The sequence below is a fragment of the Puma concolor genome, chromosome A1 (genome assembly GCF_028749965.1).
Source record: "Puma concolor isolate L17-30 chromosome A1, mPumCon1.1.hap2, whole genome shotgun sequence".
Classification (NCBI taxonomy): Eukaryota; Metazoa; Chordata; class Mammalia; order Carnivora; family Felidae; genus Puma; species Puma concolor.
The window spans coordinates 60,726,556-60,751,086 of NC_141667.1; the positions used below are offsets into that span (position 1 = coordinate 60,726,556).

Below are 24,531 nucleotides of genomic sequence, written 5' to 3' on the forward strand. Positions count from 1 at the left end.
TTTTGAGACAGAGAGAGACAGAGCATGAGCAGGGGAGGAGCAGAGAGAGAGGGAGACACAGAATCTGAAGCAGGCTCCAGGCTCCAGGCTCCAAGCTGTCAGCACAGAGCCCGATATGGGGCTCGAACTCACAAACCACTAGATCATGACCTTAGCCAAAGTCGGATTCAACCAACTGAGCCACCCAGGTGCCCCTGATGTCATAATGATTCTTAATGGATTCAACCAAAATTTAAAACAAAACAACGATTATATACAGAGTAGTAAAGTCATTTTGATGAAATCACAAGTAATGTCAAGCTGCTTTAAAAACTTCCTATGCTGTCAAAACTTAAAAAGTGAGATTTCCATTACTACACAAATTTTCAGTGAACATATTTTCCCAGCTCAAACTATAGTTCTAACAATGGTTTTCAGACCTCAATACAAGTACAAAAGAAACTTTTAAATTTCAAAATCCATTTATCTGAGCAATTGAGGAGCTTCCATATAACCTTCAACTGGAAGTGATTAATCTGCAATATAATGACATGCTAAAAGGAAAATTTAATAAAATTCTATAGATGCCTTCCAAGCAGTGAAAATGCTTAATAAAATCTTATGCTCACGGATTGATAATCAGTATTTGTCAGTACCTTCCTTTGAGAGTTTTAACCAACTGTGAGATGAAGCCAACTACAAAGTTTAGAGGGCACTCACTTCACACAAGATAACCCTCACTTTCAACACCAGTTACAAGTTTGGGGTATTTCCCAAACCACCTTTGGGGTCAATAATTCATTAGAAGGACTCACAGAACTTACCAAAAGCTATTATGCTCACTTACCAAAAGCTATTATGCTCACTTACCATTTGTTACTGGAAAGCATACAGATTTCATAGTCTAGGGAAGAAGTACATAGAGTAGAATTAGGGCTCTATCACATAGGCATGATTGACTGATTGCCCACAATAGTTGATCAACCTCCAGGTCAACTGATACCATGTGGCCATATCACATTTTGTCTTTTTGACATGGTCAGCCCCTTTCCTAAATCACATTTTTAGACTGTTCAGTGTGATCGAAGTTTCCCAAGCAAACCATGACATTCCAAGGGCCTAAGATCACTTCCTAGTAGCTGAGGACAAATATCAGACCTCTTACTGGGTAAGATTAATGCTTCACTACATACCACCTGTGGGAAAAGACATTTTCAAAGATGAAACCTGTAAAATTTTATTACAGATCAGCATTAACATGAATATTTGCAATCTGTTTTGATTAAAGGGAATGCTAATTTTTAACTCCAATGAAGTAAAATGTGATCTTCCCCCATAATTTATTTTTCTCATTATTAGACCTACTCACAAAAGAATATACTCAATTATTAATATCAAATTTAGAATTTTATCAATAAAAAATGTGGAAATTTGTTTTCCCTCTTGTTATATAAGTACTTACATAATATCCTCGATTTTGCCTATTGGCCTGCAAAGACTGAAATATTTACTATCTGATCCTTTTACAGAAAAAGTCCACCAACCTCTGATGTACAGTCTGATTTGTAATACTGCTGAGATGATTAGTTTTATGAGTTAACTTGGTGAGACTACAGACCTTATTATTCAATCAAGCACCAATCTAGGTGTTGCTGTGGAAGCCTTTTGTAGATGTAATTAACATCTACAATCAGTTGACTTTAAGTGAAGGAGACTATCCTCAATAGTCTGAGAAGGCCTGGTCCAATCAGTTGAGAGGCCTTAAATGAGCTTTCCTTGAAAAAGAAGAAATTTCATCTGTGGACAGCAGCTCCTGCCTGAAAATTTTTAGCCTGCACTTCCTGATGGCCTGCCCTATGGATTTGAGATGTGCCAAACCAGCCCCACATTCACATAAGCCAATTTCTTTATATTTACATTACATTACATTTCTTTATATTTATATACTTATCCTACTGGTTCTGTTTCTCTGGTGGAATCCTGACTGATTCAACTGCTCACTACAAAACATACCACCTAAACTGTGCTGCTAGAAAACCAAAAGGGAAATTATTTTATTTTATTTTTAGTGTTTATTTATTTTTGAGAGAGAGAGCACAAGCAGGGGAGGGGCAGAGAGAGACACACACACAGAACTCGAAGCAGGCTCCAGGATCTGAGCTGTCAGCACAGAGCCTAATGTGGGGCTTGAACTCATAAGCGGTGAGAATATGATCTGAGCTGCAGTTAGATGCTTGACCGACTGAGCCACCCAGGTGCCTGAAAAAGGAAATAATTTTATACAAAATGAAATTAATATTTTGCCATAGCTGCATGTCAGCTGTGATATTATTGCCTAATCTAATTGACTTTTTAAGGCAGAAAGAGTAGTGAGAGTTATGAATAAAGAAAATCTGGGAAGACTTTAATTCAGTCTTATTACTGTGGGTCAAAGCGACTTTTTTTTTAATAAAAAAACTTTTTAAAAATGTTTATTTTTGAGAAAAACACAGTGCAAGTGGGGGAGGGGCAGAGAGCGACGGAGGCACAGAATCTGAAGCAGGCTCCAGGCTGTAAGCACAGAGACCATTGCGGGGCTCGAACTCAGGGACCCACAAGATCATGACCTGAGCTGAAGTCAGAGGCCTAACGGACTGAGGCATCCAGGCTCCCTTATTTCTTTGTTTGTTGATAGACTCTGTTCCCAGAGCAAAAATGAGATTTTTCCAAGAAATGTCTTTATTAGCTTACCTCTAGGACTCTTTTCCTGGGGGCCCTGTTGCTGGCTTTCAGAGCACCCTTACCTTCTGGCATTGTTGGTAAATCCCAAGCTTGTGTACTTTCACAGGAGAGTATTCTGGGCTTTTATCAGACTTTCATATGAGTCCGTGGCACCAACAGGATAAAAACCACAAATGACCTCCTCTGTAGGTATATATTTACCATAATGTGTCATCTGCTGTGTACATTATCTCCTCTAATCCACACAACAATCCTATAAAGTAGGCATATCCCATCCTGTGCTGATAAGCAAAAGAGTGTGGATTTGAATTCACATCAGATACCAAAGCTCCTGCTCCGGAGCCAGGGGAGGGAGTTCGGTTCAATCACTAGGCTCAGTTGTCTGGGAACTTCCTGCCCTTGTGGTGGTGGCCTGGGGGGCCCCAAGTACCTGCTTGGCTTCTGCCCACTTGCCTAGCGAAGAGCAGGTTGGAGCGGACCTCCTGGCCTCCTAATGCGCCCCAGCCCAATGGGAGGGAGGAGGAGCGGGCGCCCCGGGGAGAGGAGGGCGGGCCCTGAGAGGGAGTTTGAAAAGAGGAAGGAAGTGGGGCCCGGCGGAGCGCCTAGCCTGGTTGCTTCCCCACAGAACGACGCGAGGCGCCCGCAGCCCCCCTGGCCCAGCCATGGCCCCCTGGCGCAAAACTGACAAGGAGCGGCACGGCGTGGGTAGGTGCGGGCACGGGGTCCCCAGCTGGGGGAAGGGCAGTTGGCCAGAGAACCGCACGCAGAAAGATGCTGCGGGAGGCGGCGGCATGGGCGCGGGCCGGGAGCTCTGACCCAAGGTCTACAGGCACAGTGGCTTCCTCAGCCTGCTGCGGGGGCCAGCTGGGTGAGGAAGAGGAGGCAGAGGGAGAGGAAGGAGGGCACCCCGCCCTGTGGGCTTCGCCTAGCCCGTGCCCTTTCCCGCCCGGCGCGCAGCCCCCTGCCTCTCCCCAGTGCTGGTGCATCCCTTAGAAGCAGTCCAGCCCAGTGCCTGTCAACCTGGCTCTGTGTGCCAGACTCCCAGTGTTTCAATGAGTGGACTCCATTGCCCCATGTAGAGAGCGGGCCTCATAAAGGAGCGCCCGTTCTCTCCCCTGGCCCGGCCTAGCCTGGCCCAGTGACACCCATCTGTCTGCTTCTCCTGCCTGTTCCTTCTGGGTCAGATGACCCCTGATTTGGTAGAAGGTCTAGAGGGCTATACTAGCTTGTGGGGTGGTAATGGAGGGCGGAGTCCTTCACTCAGCCCTGGAGAGCCTATGGGGAGAAAGGCTTCTCTGCCAGGTTATCTGGGGATATCCAAGAAGCCAGCCTCATCAGCTTCAGCCATCTAAGCTCCCAGAAGCCTCTGCCTCAAGCTCAGGGGCGGAAGTGGTAGCTGGGGGAAGGGAGGCTTCAGGTACTGGGGCTCATTCTACTAAGTGGCACCCGTGGTGCAACCTCCATAGACTCACTGTGGTTTTCAAACTCAAGTGTGAATTTGAAAACCGCTGTATGGCAGACACCACCCTCAGAGATGAGGATTGAAGAGGTCAGAGGTTGGAGGGTCCGGGGGGGGGGGGGGGGTTGCGCTATTACTAAAGGTAGTCCCAAGGCCACTGTTGGAGAAATACTGCCCTGGAGAGTTCAACATTTATCTGTTCACTTAATGGGCTCTAGGCACCATGGAGTGTTTTAAGACGAATGGTCCCCATCCCGACAACAAATAATAATCTATACCCTTGAGGGGCTCAGTTTCTTCATCTGTAAAATGGGAAGTTTGAACTAAACCCCAAAAGGACCATGTTTAACCTCAAAGCTTCTCTAACTTTGGCCCCTCTAGCTAGGGGTATTAGGCTGAAATTTTTCTCAAGTTAAGATGGGGACTGTTAAATAGGGCAGACCATTGTAGGTGGAGAGGCCAATGTAGTGTAGAAGATGAAAGCTAGACCCGGAGGGGATATCCAGGAAAGAAGAGAGGTTTGCCTTTCACCTGAAGGGAATGCTTATGCTCAGAGTAAGCTGGAGCCACATTTTGGAAGGCTATAAATGCCAGGCTAAGAAGTTGAGACTCTTTCTACTTTGGCAGTGGGGAACCAAAGAGGGCTTCTGAGCAGGGAAGAGGCATGAGCAGATTCATGCTGCAGCCAGTGTGGAGGAAGTTTGGGTGGACAGAAGGGCGAAGGTGCCTGGGCAGCAGACAAGAGACAGTATTGGTGGTCTAGGGTAAGCAGGGCAGTTAATGGGGGAGATTGAGTGATATGGAAGAGTCCCAGCCTCCATCCCAAGGGCTGCAGTGCATTCCTGCTGTGAAGGCCCTGTGCTATGGTGTGAAGATCATGGGCTCTGGTGCTAGACTGCTTGTTCTTGGATTCCAGCTTCTGACACTTCCCAACCCTGTGACTCAGACAAGTTACTTACTCTCTCCAGGCCTCAGTTTCCTTGCCTGTATGATGGGGATAATAATAGTACTTGCTTCCCAGGGTTATTGTAGGATTAAACGAATTCATCCACATAAAGTCCCTAGAATGACAATTGTACAAAGCAATCCTCACTAAATGTTATCAATTATTATTCTTAGACTTTGTCCTCTGCATGGAGGTTTAGTTGAGGACATGACATCACAGGATGGGATAGAGTTACAGGATGGAGTGGGGTTCCCACACTCTCTAGAAGAGGAAAATCCCACCTATGTGCTCAGAGATTGGGAGCTCTGTTAGGCCCTAAGCTCAGAGGCTTGTTGATCTGATAGTATGGCTGACATTTTTCATGTCTACTTGTGAAAATTCTATTTCACTGGGGGGCCAGAAGATCTATGACCCTCTAGGGAGCCAGAGAGCACTTGGTAGGTGCCTGCTCATCAAAAGAATCTCTTTTCTCTGCAAATGAATGCTGGACTAAAGAAGGTAGCCTCCAGCCCTCTTTCTTAGGTCCTGGGTAGATGGAAGGAAAAGGCAAAGTTTAGGTTATGATGAAATAGGGGACTGGAGTCATGGAACAGAAAGAACAGAAACCTACAGTAAGGAGTCTGGATTCTAGTTCCAACACCATCACTATATGCAGACAGATCTATGCTCTCGTTTTCTCATTGTAAGTTAAAGAATTAATATTTTTTGATTTCAAGGTGTTCTTTTATGAAGAGCATTTGAGATAATGACTATCGGGGCTTTGAAGAAGAAAAGAGAAACATATAAAGGATTAGGGGGTTCTTGAAATATCTCCAGAGTCCCAGCCAGGCCTAAAACACAAGGATAATCTGAGCTTTGCTTTCCTATTTGGTTTCCTTGTCAGGAAACCAAACATTGCTGGTAACATTAGCCAGTCTTTTTCTGTCTTAATTCTCAAGGATTGCTGGTGTCTATTTGTCTCGGGGCTGGCTTTACATGAGGCTCCTTCATCATCAGAACTACTGGCTTCTTGCTCATCTTATTGTCTGGTAGGCATGCCAGTTGACCCTTCATATAGATCTATAGTCAGATTATTTTTCCTTCCTTGGGAAAGGAAGGAAACATGTGATCATTAGGATTCCAGAGAGTTCCAGAGGCGGGATAGGTGTTTCCAAGGACAAAACAGTGTGACTCTGAAGTAAGAAAAGGCACAGACTCTGTCCTTGGAGGAGATATATGTAACGTTAGAAGCTGTGGCTGTGAAATCAGAACTGATTTCAAATATGGGCCTGTTTCCTCATCAATAGAGTGGGGGTAATGATGAATAATGTCAGTCTTGGGGGATTGTTGTGAGGATTGGATGGGGTAATTCAGGAAAAGCATTAGTAATGTGGTTGGCTCAATGAAAGTTACCTACTAAGGTCAAGGGGGTTACCTAATGGCTCTGGAGCCAAGAGAAACACAGAGTAATGCCAGATTCAGGACAGTTATGCCTTCCAAGAGTATAATATCTTGTGGTTTATAAGACCTATTCTCGCACAATATCTTTGGCTCCAGAACATTTATGTGAGGCATTATCTTCATGTTATACATCAAGAAATCAAGGCCCAGAGTTCATATAATTTGGAAGCACTTGGGCGTGGCCTTAAATTCAATTGACTTTACAGGCCCTTTGCACCACACTAGGATGGAATCTGGGAAGGGGAATGTCATAGAAAAAGGCAAGATGTTGGAATGCATGTGGCATTTGGATCAAACAATAAATATTCTGCTTTGGTTTTAGTAGATGTTTATAATGGGAAACAAAACAAAACAAAAAACTTTGGAGAGGTAGGTTGCAGCCAGATTGTGAAGGGCTTTGAACACCAACCTTGTAAGTTTGGACTTCGTTCTGTGTACAATGGAAGTTTTGAGCAGGCATGCCACCCGTAAGAATTTAATATAATTAATTGTGAGAAGGGCGGGGATTGGATGTAGGAATACAAGAACAGAAGTAAGTGACCTTTTACCTATTAACTGCCTGATTAGTTAACCCTGCAAGAGTCTACTTATAATAACATTTCCTTTTCACCTTTACTGTGTTAATCCTCTCTGCCTGAGTCTCAGTGATGAGAGCTTCCTCCTTGAAGGAGAGAAGGGAGAGCAGAAAAGGGAGAGGAGGAAAGAGTATGACAGTATCAATTAAGAATAAGTGTGACTGGGTGATAGAATGCCTCTAAACAGTGGCTTACCCAAACTAGAAGTTTATTTCTCCCTCAAATAGAAAGCCCAGAAATGGTCCATGAAGAGGGGGTCATGGTCTACTACGCTGCTTCCTCAGCATGAGGCTGCTGCCTCCTGAACTGAGCTGGTTGCTCAAGCTCCAGTTGTCAAGTCCCCCTTCCAGCCAGAAAGAAGGATGAAGGGAAGCAGAAGGACATGGCCTTTCTCTTTAAGGACACCTACCTGAGGGCCCACTTAACACTTCCTCTTGTTTCCTATTAGCTAAAGCCTAATCACGTGACTGAGGAGGGAAGCTAGGAAATGTAGTCTGTAATGCAGGCAGCCATGCACCCCGCTGAAAATTAGGAGTGCCATTTCTAAGGAAGAAGGGGAAGAAGGATTTGGGGGATGATATGTCAGTTTGTTTAAGGCAGCCATAAGAAAGTACCACAGACTGGGTGGCTTAAAAAATAGAAATTTGTTTCCTCACAGTTCTGGAGGCTGGAAGGCCAAGGCCAAGGTGCCGGTAGATTGGTTTCTCCTGAGGCATTGGCTTGCAGACACCTGCCGTCTCACGGCTTTGTCCTCACGCAGTCATCTCCGTGCACGCTCACCCCTAGTGTCTCTTCCTCTTAGAAGGATGCCAGTTATATGGGATTAGGACTCCACACTAACAGCCTCATTTTTAATTTAATCATGTACTTAAAGAACTGATCCCCAAATTTGGGTACATTCTGAGGTCCTGGGGATTAAGGCTTCAACAAACAAATTTGTGGGACTAGGCATGGATAACAGTTGAGTCCCTAAGGGATGACCCATTGTCTGTGGTATGACATTTAGGGACAGGTCAGGCTTTTCAGACAGAGAGTGAGGGAGGGAATTGGTGCGGGGGGCTTCAGTGATGCCTAGAAACCTCTTCTATATGCAGGCTGTCTCTGGTTATGGTTGAGTACTTGCTGGCAGTGTTGGGGAGCATTGGTAGTGCCTTCTAAGGGCTGTTTGGGATCTGTTCTATGCCCCTCCCTAGCTTCTAGTGGTTTGCTGGCAATCTTTGGTGCTCCTTGCCTTGCACAGGCATCATCCTGATATCTACTTCCATCTCCATACAGTGTTCTCCCTGTGTATGTGTCTTTCTCCAAATTTTCCTTTTAATAAGGACACCACTCCTTATTGGGTTAGGGCCCACCCTAATGACCTCATTTTCACTTGATTACCTTTGTAAAGACTCTATCCAAATAAGATCACACATTGATGTACTGGGGCGTAGGACTCTAACACATCTTTTGTTTGTGGGAGGGGCACAATGCAAACCATACTAGGCTCTGCAAAAGTAGGAAAAGGGTCTTTTTCCATGTCTTGATTGGGGAATATGGATGAATCTGAGACCACCCCCACATACAGGAATGCGTGTGATGCTGTTGCAGTGCAGGACCCTAGACAGAGCTGCTCCATGCCAAAATGGACAGATTTGGAGTGGGCAGTGGGTACTTGAATCTCGTGCAGCACAGGCTCTTATTAAAGGAACAAAATCCATTCAGACTGGTTCAATTAAAAGTTGTGCAGTATTTATGTGTATGTGAGGAAGGGGTAGGTATATTTTAAGGATCAGGGGAAATAAAAAAGAAATCCAGGATACATGAGAGGCAGGTGTCTAGAAGGGTCTGAACTGAGACCACCCTGGAAACCTCTGTCCCCCTTCTTGTGGCAACCCAGCTTCTCTTAACACATCAGCACTGTTCTCTTCTCTCTCCTCATCAACTCCTTCTAATTCCATCACTCATTCATAACTTTGATATTCTGATAACATCATAATAGTGGCCCCAACATGCCACCCACACCAACTCTGCATGACTTTGCAATTCAAGTGTCTACTGAATCTTTTATCCATATTTATTTGTTCAAAGGTCTGAGAGAGGAGATGTGAATAGATGGACTCACATTTGCCAAGGTAATAATCAAGGAGGAGGGATAAAGAGCATTTTTCACTCATTAACTTGTTCAGCCATTTACTCATTCATTCTTCATTATTTCTTAAATATTTATTGGGGATTTCTTATGTGCCAGGCCCTATGCTAGACAAGGAAATTACTAGAATTAGACCAATATGGTTTCTACAGTGTTGGAGCTTATAGTCTAGTGGGAGAGACAAAAAAAAAAAAAAAAAAAAAAAAAAAAGGCCTTTGTGGAAAAATCAATAAACATATAATTACATTATATGTGCCAGTGTAAGAAAAGAGTTTGTTCCGTGAATAAGAATATTGGAGAGAAGGGTCTGAGAAGGCCTCTGAGGAACAATGGAGGAAAGAATTCCAAAGGAAACACTTGGAGGGATCTTAGTACATGTATCTTTGCTATGGAGGCCAACTATATCTTGGACTGGTCCCTAGAAATTAGTCTGGTGCAACAACAACAACAACAACAACAACAACAACAACAACAACAAAAACATGTATTGGAAATCTGATTCCATCCTAGCAATCAATTCTTAGGTGCCTGGCTTTCCACTGTCTAAAGCATCAGCAATTTGGGATTGTTCAGAAGTGCCTGCTCTTTGAGTCCACTAAAGAGATGGTCCTAATCCCTAGGCTTGTGAGAGCTTCATCAGTTAGTGGCTATCTTGTTCCCAATCATAATGTTTGTATTTGAATGAACCTTAACAGACTGTGTTTACTAAGCTCTACTTCTTCCTGAGATCAACATCCTTATATTGCTGTTGTATGTTGAGGCAGGCAATGTAGTCACCATAATATTATAATTTCTGGATCTTTGGACTTTTGTTTGTTTGTTTGCTTGTTTTTTAAAGCTTACAGGTCTTTAATAGTCAATTACACATGGGTGCCACAGTCTGTGTTCTGTAGCAAATGTTCTGCAAATGGGAAATGATAATGCTCATCACCATCCAAATCCAGAGGAATCTGGGTAGAGACACTACAAAGGTTCTCTTTAATAGGCACTTTCTCCCATATTCCTACTTCATTTAATTGATGTGAGTTAAAACACAGTAAGGCTGAGTTTGTAAGCCTCTTAAGTCTTACTTGGTTTTTAGTTCTCTTTGGAGAAAGTCATCTCCTGTGACCTCAATAGGACACTGTCAGCTTCTGCACTAGTTTAAAGCTACAGTCATAGAAGCTGGGGTTGGAAGGGGATATGACTTCATTTCTCACTTTTCCATACCCCTCTCTAGACATTACTCCAGGGCACTTAGAGTTTTCCTGACAACACATGATCCCTTGAATCCAAGCCTAAACTAAGATGGTAGAAGGAGACAGGTAGACACTGTGACTTGCATAGATGCAAGATCCAACACAGATTCTGAATAGAACAGATGTTGAGCAGTCATTTGTTGGACTGGATTGAGTGGTGGCAATGCCAGGGCTGAGACACCATGATCAGCATGTTGGGTTTTGGCAGAGGGACATACATAGTGCCAGCTGAACCTAGAGGATTTGCCAAGGAAGTGGGAATTTGCTGCTTGCCTCACTAGTTGTGTCAGTAGAGAGTTGTCTCAGGAAAGAATGTTCTGGGTAGAATCAACGGTCAATGCAAAGGTTGTGAAGAGGGTACCTCTTTGATGTGTGGGAGGTCCCTGTGGCTGGAGGAGAATAAGCAAGAGGCATAAGAGTAGGAAATGAATTCTCTGACGGGAGGTTGTATTGAGTAGTGCCTGGCACATGTTGCAATGACTTCAGCTTTTACTCTAAATGGAAGGAGGTGGGACACTGTAGGGGTTTCAGTAGAATTGCAGAATGTTCTGAGTTGTTTGAAAAGGATTATTCTAGATGCTTTATGATGGAGAGAGGGGAATTAAATGAGGAATCAGGAAGGCCAGTCCAGCAACTACTACAATAACCCAGGCAAGAGATGGTGGTGGCCCACACCAGGGAGGCAGCAGTGGAGGAGGTAAGATTTGCTTAGATTCTGGATGTGTGTGTTGTAGGTGGAGAAAATGGGATTTTCCTCATAGATTGGAATTAGGTATGAGAGAAAGAGAGGAATCAGGAGTGACTCCAAGGTTTTTGGTATGAGCAGCAGGGAGAATGGAATTGCATACGAGACTTCCTTACTTAAACTGTTGATCTGAGTTATCCAGTGTCATAAATACTAACATTGCTCACCTTTTTTCAACACGGTACATTTACAGAGCACTTGTGCTACCACATTTAACCACCCTGTGAGATGGGTACTTTTATCATCCTTTCACAGATAAGGAAATGGAGGAGCAGAGACCTTCAGGGTCTCACTGAAATGCAAACTCTTTCAGGCAGTTTCCTTACACTTCATTCCTGGAGGAGCCTCTTCTGTTTTACTGAAGCACTCAGTTTTCACCTTTTAGTTATGTAACAAACTACATGTCACTTCGCCCACTGGATAGCATATTGTCTGAGGGCAGAGCTCTGTTTTGGGGTCAACTTTGAGTCCATCCAGCTATAAGGCACTAGCAAGAACATGCTACATAAGAGAAAGTAATTGTTATTGTAACATGGGACCCCTTAGGAATCCAGTGGACGCTATAAACATCCTTCTTGCAAATCTGTACGTGTGCCGTTTTGCATTACAATTTCATCACGGCCCGTCCATGAAAGTGAGTTAAGTAAGAGCCCGGTAAAAGTACTCAGTAACTGTTTAGTAAACCAATACAATAGACACAGCGAAGGCATTCTGCCCAAGGTATAAATTTTTGGTTTTGGGAGCTGTGAAGGACAAGAAAGCTGTTTTTATTGCCTATTCATATCAATTAAATTCAGTAAGCCTGTGTTAAGTGATGGTCCTAAATTGGGTATTATGCTAAGTGATGGTCCTGAGCTGGTTTTGATAAAATCACAGTCCCTGCCCTCAGGAAACTTACAATTCAGTAGTAATCTGTCTTTCTTCTTTTTGTTCAAGGCAACAAACAACACCATTATTAGTACTAATGTCTCCATTTCACAGGTTGGGCACAGGTGCACCTTTTGCTTCATGCTACCATAGCTCTTCCATCACCTTCATCATATTTCATTGCAGGTTCATGTTGAATTATTTGGCTCTTCCCTAGAATGTAAACTCCATAATAGCAAGACAATGACTCTTGCTCTTCTCTGGCACAGAGCAGGTGCTCAATTAGTAATTGTTAATTGGATGGATGGGTGGGTGGATGGATGAGCAGGTGGGTAGATAAGTGGGTAGATGAATGAATGGTAGGGGTGGGGAGGTGATGGGTTATGGGTGGCTTTTCACTATCTGGTGGTCTCATAAGATTCGGATGGACTGAGTTGCCCTGTCTTGCCTTCATGTCCTCAACCCTAACCCTTTCCTGTCAGGAGGCTGGGTTCTATGAGAGCAGCACAGCAATGAATGGAGTATTCTTGAACTCTTCCTTAAACATATGGACCCCTGTAGTTGGCCACTGTCCCCAAACTCAAATAGAGTCACCCTGGGATTTTATTCACATGGTCCAGCTGTCCCTCATTGGGACTATGTCCACATCACACCAAGCCTCCCCCTCTTCCTCCCTGCCCTAACCACCTTTATTCTCCACCCACCTCCTCAGGGGCTCTCACTCCATTTCTCCCCCTTGCCCTCCCTCTGTGCCTCCCTCTCCTTCCAGTCTCACTTCCTTCATGGGGCCTCTCTTGATCTCTCTCCTCTGAGACTCTACAGCTGCTGTGGTCCACAGCTTAGTCTTTTATTTTTAAGAGTTTCTTGTTTTTTCTGGGTTAATTTTGTCTCTTCAATTAGATTTTACAAAAGCTCCAGGACAGTAGGAACTATCCCCTCTCATCTCACTTTTCTAACTTGCAGGATCCAGCAGAGTGTCAGACACTCCCTTCCCTGGAAGTGAGGGGCTGAAGAAATCAGCCCTTGGTTTCATCATAAAGCCATTCTTCCAACTCTAGTGTGTGAGTGGGTTAATATAGGAGAGAGTGTGTGTGTGTGAGTGTGTGCGTGTGCACCTACAGCAGCCCTGGAAAGGAGAGTGAATCCCATCATGATGTTTTAGAGTAGTACTTAACAACTTTGACACTATTGACATTGGGACCAGATTCTTCTTTGTTATGGGGCTGTTCTATGCACTGTAGGATGTTTAGCAGCATCCCTGACCTCTATCAGCTAGATGCTGAAGCTCCTTCACTTCATCCTCTTACCCCTCCAGACTGTGACAACTGAAAATGTCTCCAGACATTGACAAATGTTCCATTGGGGGCAAAACTGTCCCTAGTTGAGAATCACTGTCCTTAGTTAGAGAACTCATGGCAATCCCACCTTTCTCTTGTTAGCTGAGCATGTCCCTTTGGCTTACTAAAAATGGAGCACAGGGGCTCTGGGTGGCTCAGTCGGTTAAGTGTCCGACTTCGGCTCAGGTCATGATCTCGCAGTTTATGAGTTCAAGCTCCACATCAGGCTCTGTGCTGACATCTTGGAGCCTGGAAGCTGCTTTGCATTCTGTGTCTTCCTCTCTCTTTGCCCCTCCCCTGCTCATGCTCTGTCTCTCTTTGTCTCTCAAAAATAAATAAATGTTAAAAAAAAATTTTTTTTTTAATGGAGTACAGTGATAGGCACTTTGGCTTCTTCCTGGCTGTGTCATCCTGGACTATTCACTTGATCTTACACTACCTCAGTCTTCTCATCTGTAAAATGGAGATGACAATGATTGTACCCAAGAATTATGGTGAGGATTAAGTAGGTGACTATGGATAAAGCCCTTGGAATAGTGTTTAGTGCACAGAAAAGCTCAGTGGAGGTTGTAATTCCTCTGTCTTCTCCTGGTCAGTGGAGGAATACTTCCTCCTTGGTTACCTCTGGCTGTGATTCTCAAACCTTATTCAATACCATCACTGGATGTGAGCTCTGCCTTGCTGCTGGAAGCTTCTGCTGGGTCATGGCAGTTGCCCTCCCTGATGCAACATCAGGATGTTGCCTTGGTGCTGAGCCTGTCAACACCTTGCCCAGACACTTCAGGCAAAATGCTTGTGCATTTACAATGAGTGTGTTTCATGTGAATTCAAAGTGGGCCTGCCAGTAGGTGAGTACTCCCCTAGGTTAGAGACCCTCCAAAGTCCAGCTCAGGGACTAGAGAAGTGAACTCAAGGCAATTGTATTATTTTTCTCCATTATTGTTTTTGCTCCTCTTATGTATCTACTTTTCCAAGCTCTATTATTAACACTTGGTATTTGCTGAAGCTTTTACGTTCAAACATGTCAGCAAAGAGCAGGGCCCCAGGTGAGGTATAAGTCCACCCTAAAGATCACAGAGCACTTGGCTGCAATCAAATTGGCAGCTAAGCTGAATCAGCATCTCCTGAAGTAATCTTAAGAAATTCATGAAAGAGTTTAACCAGAAGAAGGGGCATACCTGCCCTTCATGTTCGCATCCCTTCAGTTCAACAAGTATTTATTAAAGCTCTGTAAATATTGATTGAATTCTACTGTGGGAACAACACTGGGAATTCAGTGGTCAAAAGGCAGACTCAATCTTCATCCTCACCGAGGCTGGAGAAAACAGGAAATGAACAAGTCTAGTGTATACTGTGTGTGTATATATATACATATATGTAAATATATACCTACACACACACACACACACACACACACACACACACTAAATTGTAACATCAGAAATAGGCTGGTAAGGGAAGCAAGAACTTTGGACTCTGATCTGGGCTTGAATCCACTTTTTACCACTTTCTAGCTGTGTGGTCATGGGCAAGTTCCTTAATCTCTGAGCTTCTCACCTGTTACATGAAGATAATAGCTTGGAGGATTACTGTGAAGATTAAATGCAGTGATACTAGTAGAATGCCAGGGATTTTATCTGTCTTATCTGTCACTATAACCCCAGGACTCAGAACAGTACCTAGCCCACAGTAGGTGCTCAGATGAATATCTTTGCAAAAATCATATATGCTTGGTAGATAATATATGCCCAATAAGTGTTTACCTTTTTTTGGTGGGCAAGCAGTGTGTGCAGTGGTTAGAAAGCAGACTTCTGGATCAGTCAATTGACCTATCTAAATTATGAGGTGGATAAGTTGTTTACCCTCTTTGTGTCTCAGTTTCCTCACCTATAAATCCAAGAGAAACATGTACTTACCTCCTAACATTGCACAAACTACAGCGACCCCACCCTTGTTGTTTCTGTGTACTGCATGCTATAACAATGGTATTTACTTTTTATTTCTCTCAATTTAGGTTCCTGATGAACTGTGTATCTCAATATGTTTAAGTGGAATTGGTGGCTAATCAATGGGTTCTATTTCTAGGGTTGTTGAAAGTCTCACCTGTCTCAAAGTAGCTGTTTCCACTGGCTTGCCAACCCACATTTCCAGTATGAGAGTCCTCATTGGGTTTAATGAGCCCAGATGACCTTGGTACTTTAAACATCCCTTTGATCCTCAGCTATAAGTATTTTGGTTTGAGCCGGCTTGTCAGTAACCAACTGCTGCCTTGGTTCTTGGGTATAGTACTTTGATGGAGGAAGAAGTCAAATCCTCCATGCAGATGTGTCCGTATTCTCCAGTGTCTGGAGACCTTATATGAAAGGGGAAGCTAGAATGGGTGTCTCTGGGAATCCTGCCACCCACCACTTTTCCATCTTCCTTGGGTGGGCATGGCTAGGGTGGGGCAGGCTATGATTTTAGTGGCTTTACTTATTTTTTGTCCTATATCTTGCTCATGTTTTTCTGCCCCTTTCATCCCTCATTCAAAAGTTGACAGTGGTTAGGCCTACAGGGAATAGGGGAAAAGGTGATCTGTTTCTACACTGGTCAGAAATAACTCAAATGAGGATCATAGATAAGCAATCAAACTTTAGCAAACAGTAGCATTCTTGTTCAAAGTTTCCTGTTAGTCATTTAGAAAATTTAACAGAATAGGGTATTGGTATGCAAAGCCACTTCCTTGTCAGTAATGTCTGATTTTCCCCAAATGGAGCCTTGAGAATAGAGGCCCTTATGCAAACGCAGAAATACATTTTTAAATTAAACAGCAACATCAGTTACTTTCATTTTCATACAATGTGAGTCTTTGGAATGAATACAGACCTTCATGTTGAATACCATGTTTCAAGATCTATCTAAAACATTTTCTTAAATTGATCAGTTGGAACCTTCTAATCTGATGAAGCTGGGCAGAGGGTGAGGAAGGGATTCCTAAGGAAAGATGGAGAGGAAATAGGGAACAAAACACAGTCTCACCCCACCCTCCTAATGTCTGATGGACAGACCTTATTTACTAGTTCCCCAGAGGCCAACTTATTTTGTGGATGGGATTCTTTCTTCTGTTAGAAATCTCAGTTGCCTCCATGGCCCTGCCCAGGTCTGTGACAGGCATGTTCTCAGCCAAATTTCTGGGGTTGGAGGGAGCAAGGAGTGGGAGGGTCTGAGTTAGAGCACCAGCAAGCTGGAGCAGGTCCAAATGTCAGCAGCCTGTGTGGGGACAGGGTTTGAAATCAGACCAAGTGTAAAGGCAACAGAGAAACATGCTATGTTTATGCAGGAGAAGAGATTCCTGAGTCCCCTGAGGGCCTTCTCAAGGTCTGGTTTTGAACAAAGGATTCATTTTATTCAGTGTTGACCAACAGTGTCATTTGTTGCAAACTGCAGGGAGACAGATTTAAGGTGACCTAAAGAAGAGCTCTGAAGGAGTTCTTCTGAAAAGATTGCTTTAGGAGGTTTTATAATGCTAATAAAGAGAAAAATGATGACCATTTATTGAGGACTTACTATGGCCAGACACCAGTAAATCCTTTGTGTTTTAATGTCAGCTGAGCTTCCTAAGAACCCTGCAAATTAGGGACTATCATCTCCTCCATTCTACGATTGGGGAAAATGAGACTCAGGGGTGTGAAGCTGCTCCAGCAGCCTTCCACTGGCCCTTACAGTGACTTTGGGTGGATTACAAAAATAATACCCCTCCCCTGCCCAGATCACAGGTTGCACACTAACCTCCAATGGGTCACCCCTTGCAGGGCAAAACCTGTATAATCACATGCTGTGGCTCTGGGTTTGAGGCCAGAGCCAATAAAGGGCAAAATGAGGCCCAGGAGCCACATCTGCGTGACTCCAGATAGACTCTTGACTCCCAAGTTTTATCGTCTCTCAGGATCGAGATTTTCCATTACTATGAATACCTACAAACACTAGTTGGTCCCATGGTGAAAGGGCTGATTTGTATAGGTGTTTGGACTAAATAGCCTCTAAATTTCTTCCTTTTCCCCGTAGAGAATGTGGCAAGACTGAAGTGTGAAGCAGGGTCTGGTGAACACCTGAGTACCTGCCATCTAGGTTCTGTGGGGAGGAAACAGGTGCAGAGAATGAATAAGGCACAGGGCTGGGTTAGAGTCCTGGCTCTTACTACCAACAGGGTAAGGGGAGATTATGGGTGAGCCACTCAAACCCTCTGTACCTCATTTTCCTCATCTGTAAAATGAGGATAGTAGCTACCTCGTGTAGTAGTTATGAAGACAACACAAAAGGACAATTGAGAATATGCTTCTCTGGGACACAGTGAAACAATATTATAAATGCTTCTTTTTTATGTTTGAGGAGGAAATCTGATCTCATTTCTTCTCCAAGGCTCCTTCACTGATATGATTACTGCTTTCACTCCATCCATAAGTTTTGTGAGGTTGTGTTTTCATTTTCATTTGTCTCAAAATATTTTCTAATTTTCCTTGTGAGTTCTTCTTTGATACCTTGTTGCTTAAGAGTATATTGTTTAGGGACACCTGGGTGGCTCAGTTGGTTGTACAGCCAACTCTTGATTTTGGTTCGGGTCATGATCTCACAGTCCTGAGACTGAGCCCTGAGTTGCGCTCTGCACTCAGCGAGGAGTCTGCTTGAGATTCTCTCTCCCTCTCCCTCTTCCCCTCTCCTGCTAGTGTGCATACATGTGCGCTCTTTCTCTCTCTCTCTCTCTCAAAAAAGAGTATATTGTTTGATTTGCACATAGTTGTAAATTTTCCAGTTTTATTTCTCTTATTCATTTCTAGCTTCATTCCTCTGTCATTGGAAAAGATACTTTGTATAATTTCAGTGTTTGTAATGTATTGAGATGTGTTTTGTGGCCTAACTTATGGGCTATTCTAGAAAATGTTCCATATGCATTTGAGAAGAAAGTGCATTTTGCTGTTGCAGGATGGAGTATTTTGTATATGTCCTTTAGGTCTGGTTATTTACAGTATGGCTCACATATTCTATTTTCTTACTGACTTTATGCTTACATGTTCTGTACATTACTGATAGTGGGACATTGAAGTCTCTGGTTATTATTAGCCTCTGCCTAGTTCTCCTTTTAATTTTGTCAGTGTTTGCTTCATACATTTTGGTGCTGTTATTAGGGACATCTGTTTATAATTGCTATATCTTCTTGGTGTGTTGACCCTTTTGCCAATATATAATACTCTTCTTTGTCTCTTGAAACACTTTTGACTTAAAGTCTGTTTTGTCTGGTATTACCATACCCACTACAGTGTTTTTTGTTACTATGTGCAAGGAACATTTTTTCTCCACTCTTTTACTTTGAACCTAACTTGTATTTTTGGATATAAAGTGAGTCTCTTGTAGATAACATACAGCTGGATCATGGTGGGGTGTGTGTGTGTGCGTGTCTGTGTGTGTGTGTGTCTGTGTGTGTGTTTGGTTATTGTTTTATAATCTTTCTACCAATCTCTGCCTTTTGCCAAGACAGTTTTATTCATTTACATTTAATGTAAATACTCATAAGGAAAGTTTTACTTCCAACATTTTGCTATTTGTTTTCTATGTATCTTACATGTTTTTTTGTTCTTCAATTCATTACTACCTTCTTTTGTGTTTAATTGATTTTTTCTAGTTTACTGATTTGATTCCTTTCTCATTTACTTTTCTCTGTTTTTTGCTTATTTTCTTAGAGGTTAACCTGGGGTTCACAATTAACATCTTACCATAATAAGAATATATTTTGAGTTAATACCAATTTAGCTTCAATAGTAGACAAAACCTCTGCTTCTGTACAAATCTTTCTCTCCCCTTTTGTTGTTATTGTCACACATTACATTTTTATACATTGTGTATATGTGTGTATTATAGATTTTATAATTATTATTTTATGCATTTGTCTTTCCAGTTGTCTATTAGTGATGGACCTCTGTTTCTGTTTATCTCTTAACTTCTTCTTTATATTTGAAGAATAATTTTTTGAGAGATAGAATTCTTGGTTGATTTTTTTTTCCTTTTAGCACTTTAAATATGACATCCCACTGCCTTCTAGCCTCTGTGGTTTCTGAAGAGAAATCACTTATTAATTTTATTTAGGAGTCTTTGTACATGATGATTTGCTTCTCTCTTGATGTTTTTAAAATTCTCTGGGTTTTGTTTTTGTTTTTTTTTTTTTTTTTTTTTTTTGGTTTTTGACAGTTTGACCATTATGTCTCAGTGTGGATATCTGTGTTTATTTTGCTCAGATAGCACTGACCTTTTTGGGTCTGTAGATTTATGTCTTCCATCAAATGAAAGTTTCTGGCCATTATTTTTTCAAATATGCTTTCTACTCCTTTATCTCTCTTTTCTCTAATTATGGAATCTCCCATTGTATGAAGTTTGTGTGCTTGATAGTATCCCACAGGTCACTTAGGCACTGTTCATTTTTCTTTATTCTCTTTTCTTTCTACTTCTCAGGCTGGCTGATCTCAACTGACCTACTTTCAAGGTTATTGATTCTTTCTTCTGACTGCTCAAGTCTGCAATTGAGCCTCTCTAACATTTTTTATTGTATTTTTTAGCTACAGAATTTCTATTTTATTAGTTTGTCATTTCTGTCTATTTAATAATATTCTCTATATTATGCGACATTATTCTTTTGGTTTTACTTAGTTATTTGCCCATAGTTTTCTTTAGCTAGTTGAGCATAAAGACAATTGATTTAAAGTCTTTTTCTTATAAATCCAATGTATATCGTTTGTGAGGAATTTCTATTAATTTCTTTTTTTTCTTCTGTGAATAGGCCATACTTTCTTGTTTGTTTGTTTGTTTGTTTACATGCTTCATAATTTTGTGTTGAAAATTGAATATCTTGAATATTATAATGTGCTAGCTCAGATGTCAGATTCTCTTCCTTGTCAGGGCTTGTTGTAGCTGCTTAATATAGGATATAATGGTTTGTTTGTTTAATGACTTTTCTAAAGTACTTTTGTGAAGACTGTATTATTTGTTGCAATATGGTCACTCAAATCTCCAAATGCCTGAAGTTGAAAGAAAAAAAAATCTGCTGTTTGCAGCTGGACTCTGTATGTGTGTATTGGGGCATACTTTTAACACTTAACCAGGCTACTTGCAGCTCTGCCTTAGCCTGCCTGCATTTCCTGACAGCATGGTGCTTGAAGGTCAGTCAGAGTTGAGAGTTTACAGCCTTCTCCATCCTTTATTAGCATGTCCAACCATGTGCATAGCCTTCCAGATCCCCTGGTATATGTGGGTATTGTTCATTCCATATTTATCCATATTGTAGTAACTGTAACTACTTTATTCCTTTCTGTGGCTAAATAATATTCCATTGTATGGATAGACTATCTTTTGTTTATACACATGCCAGTGGGTGGAAGACAGAAGAGTGTTAGTTAAGCAGGGGAGTGATATAATCCCATTGCACTGACTATTGCTCTGGCTAATGTGTGGCGATTGGATGGAGGGGGGCAGAGTAAATGTGGAAAGGCCCATGAAAAGGCCATTGTTCTGTCTCTCTAATCCCAGTGGTCTCCAAACCAAACAGAAGCTCATTGCTGATGAATCGTGTGACCAAACAGGGCGGATAATAGATTGAGCTAAATGAGAGGAATCCTGAGTCCTCCTGGTAGTCTTACCATTGACTTAATTTACTTCTACTCCTCTCATTCCTCCAAAGCATAAATAATAAACAATAATAAAGGACAAGCTCATAGCTCTAATCCTTTGGGGAGCCCACACACAGGTCGAAACAGACAACTACAGTTTCTTAGAACAAGGTCCTCTCTGCTCCGTCTGGCTCTAGAAACCCACACAAAGGACACAGAATACCATTTTCAAGACCACCACCGAGGTGGGGAGTAAGGGTAAGTTAAAATGCCAGAAAGCTTTACCAGGTTTCAGTTGTCTTTTTCTTGATTAAGCATTTTCTTGGTGTAAACTTTTGACTATTTTCTAGGGTTCTGATACAGTTGATTCTGACAGCTTTTGTCAGATTTCTCATTACTTCTTTGGAGGGACAGGCACGTGGAGTTCCTTACTCTGCCATTTTTGCTGAAGTCACCTGAAGAAGTAGTTTTTGAATACATTTTGTTTTGTTGACATATGAGGAAACTGAGGACCAGTGGGAGAGGGAGTAAATTGAGTTGCAACAGTTGCTACCCCATGGATGAATCTTGAGGACACTGCTGAGTGAAAGAAGCCAGTCACAAAAGACCATGTATTATATGATTCTATTTGTATGCAGTGCCCAGAATAAACATATCTATAGAGACAGAAAGTAGATTAGTAGCCACTTGGGGCTGGGGTAACTTTCTGAGGTGATGAGATTGTTCTAGAATTAATCACGGTGATGCCTGCACAACTCTGTGAATAAATTGTTGAATTATATACCTCATATGGGCAAATTGTATCCCAATAAATCTATTCCCAAATAAATAAATAAAATCCCTCCAGCTTCTCATTCTCTTGGAGTAAAGCTTAAGCTCATCACAAGGCTGTGCGGGACCTGGTCCCTACTTCTTCAGCCTCATCTTGTATCACCTTTTCCTCTCGTATCTTACTCCATCCACAGAGGTTTCTTTTGATGTTGTCTGAATATGCCAAGTGCCTTCCTTCCTCAGGACCTTTGCACATGCTGTTCCCTCTTCCTGAAATGCCCCTCCCTTAGTGTCCCCACAGCTGAACAGCTCAATTACTTTGTGTATCAGCTCAGAGAGGCCTTTCCTAAATACCCCAACAAAATGTGATGTGCCCTATAACTCTATACCAGGCTCTATTGTTTCTCTTTCACATGTATCATCTTTTGTAAACTTGTATTTATTTCTGTGTTCACCAATAGAGTGAGATCAGTGCCTAGCATGTGCCTGGCACATCATAGCCACTTACTGAATATTTGCTGCATGAATGAATGATGACAACATTCTAGGATCATACTGTTCAGTCTCCTGAGAGACTTTCTTTAAATCAAACCACATGCATTGTGTCTTATTCTGTTCTTGAAGACCTACTAAGCTGGTGGTTCCATTTTTAGCCTTTGGAAAGTAGGCTGCAACCCTAACATGGATTAACAATGTGGCCTGGTCTTCACTTAGCAAGTGACGCTGAGCACGGCCTACGCACTGCAATGATATGGCATGAGGTCGTGTTCCAAGGGGTTAACGGAGGTTCTGACAGCACAGAGGGGACTCTGGCTACTTCACAGCCAACTACTGCCCCCAGGCACTGATAATGGAAATTGGGAGACAGCACATCCTTGGATGTCAGGCTATTGTCACCAGGGGGGAGTAATTGGGGAGCAGCAAGTACCTCATCATGGTGGTTGAGAATATGGAAGTTAGATACTGATTTTCCTGTCAGTTCCTGGCCTGATGATTTTCACCAGATTATTTACCTTTTTGGCACCTCTGTTTTCCATCTGCAAAATGGGATCACAGTTTATACCTCACAGGGTTGCTGTGAGAAGGGAATGAGAAGATGTGCAGAGCACATGCCTGGTGCACTGTGAGAGGTCAACCTATGGTAGATGATATGAACAGTGTGCTTGTCATGCAGACTGGAGTGCAGAACCTGTGCTGGGAGAGGTCAGGTTTGGTCAATGAGTGAGGGCCTTTAGCAGCCAGGCTGGGGCTGCATTCAGTCCTGTGGTAGGCAGTGGGTTCTGCATTAGTCTTGTTAGCCCATGTAGTCTGCATGGTGTTGGGTAAACTCAAGGCAGGGAAAACAGGGAGGAACAGTGATTATCAGTATCCAGAAGTCTGACCAGGCTGCCCCTCTCTTCTGTTTCACAGCCATATACAACTTCCAAGGGAGTGGAGCCCTCCAGCTCTCCCTGCAGATTGGTGATGTGGTGCGAATACAGGAGACCTGCGGAGGTGAGTCACTGGCTCAGGTGATCCAGGGACTCCAGGACCCCTAGCTGATGGTGTTGGGACGCCTGCAGCATGTACCCAGCACCTCCAGCCCTCTCTTGGAACCTGGAGCTGTGTGTGGTCTGTTATGAATTTTGATAATATTAGTAATTTGAATGTACTGAAAATAATGCTTTGTTATTTTAGCAATTTATGCTTAGTAGCAAAGGCCTGACTGTGTGGTTTGATGTTTGTTGTGCTGTCCATTTGCCATAGCCATGAGGCTCTTAGGGCCTATGACACCCACCTTCTTTCTTAGTATCAATACTAATAAGGTTATAAAGGGAAATCAGCACTATTAGGGGTTTGAAGGGCTTAGGAAATTATACCCTTGATTCCAGGAGAACTGATATGCACAACTGTGTGGTATAGGCACTGTGCCTGGTCCAGCAGTGCTCACACCCTGCACCGAGCTGGGGGCCCTGTCTTGGGCAAAGTGGCATCTCTTTCTTCCCACAGAGGTGCCATTCTCTTGTGAAGCCAAGCATGTACTGGGCTGTGTTTACCCATGGTGATGCTGGTGGTCGTAGGGGTACTCTTTAAAACTTGCACAAAAGCTAATGGCCTTGGACCCATGAGTTAGGCCATTATGAATCAATATATAACCTATGTCACTGATAAAATTGATATTGGGAGTGTGGCTTGGGTGTAATACTAAAGAAACTTGCCAATGTGTCGGCCACTCTGAGCCAGACTCTCCCAGTTGTCACTGGCAGAGCAAGACCTCCACAGTTCTCCCCTTCCCTGGGCCTGCCACTAATTTGACTGTGTGGAGAGCATATGTCCTTCCTGTAGCTGGGCAGAGGAAGAAGAAAGAAGAGGTGAGTGGACTGAGCACCCAGGCCCATCCCTCCCTCCCAGCTAATCCCTCAGGTGATGCTCTCCTGTGTTGTGATGGGAATGAGGGGTGGGCAGGAAACAGGTGTGCTACTGTGAAGGAGAGCCCCTCCAGGGGAAACAGCCAGCCAGAAGAACAGAGATGCCTATAGAACTAGCCATCGTTGGATGCTTACCATGTACTGGGGGCACTGTGCTAAATTCCAGACAATGCTGACATGCTAGTCTAGTTACTCCTCACAGCCACCCACAGGACAGGTCTTATCTCCAGTGCCAGATTAGCTGTATGTAACTTCCAAGGCTGTTCTGCAGATTGACACACAA

General features: G+C 42.9%; 1 protein-coding gene across 1 annotated transcript in view; it reads left to right on the forward strand.

Annotated features, from left to right (window-relative positions):
* The first annotated feature begins 3,255 nt into the window (after positions 1-3,255).
* The window catches only part of DOCK2 (dedicator of cytokinesis 2), a 418,455-nt gene continuing 397,179 nt past the window's right edge, over positions 3,256-24,531 (forward strand). The window contains exons 1-2 of the mRNA XM_086712812.1: positions 3,256-3,405; positions 23,251-23,334. Of these exons, the coding sequence (XP_086568938.1) occupies positions 3,363-3,405; positions 23,251-23,334 (127 nt within the window). The 5' untranslated portion in view covers positions 3,256-3,362. The remainder of the gene's footprint in view (positions 3,406-23,250; positions 23,335-24,531) is intronic.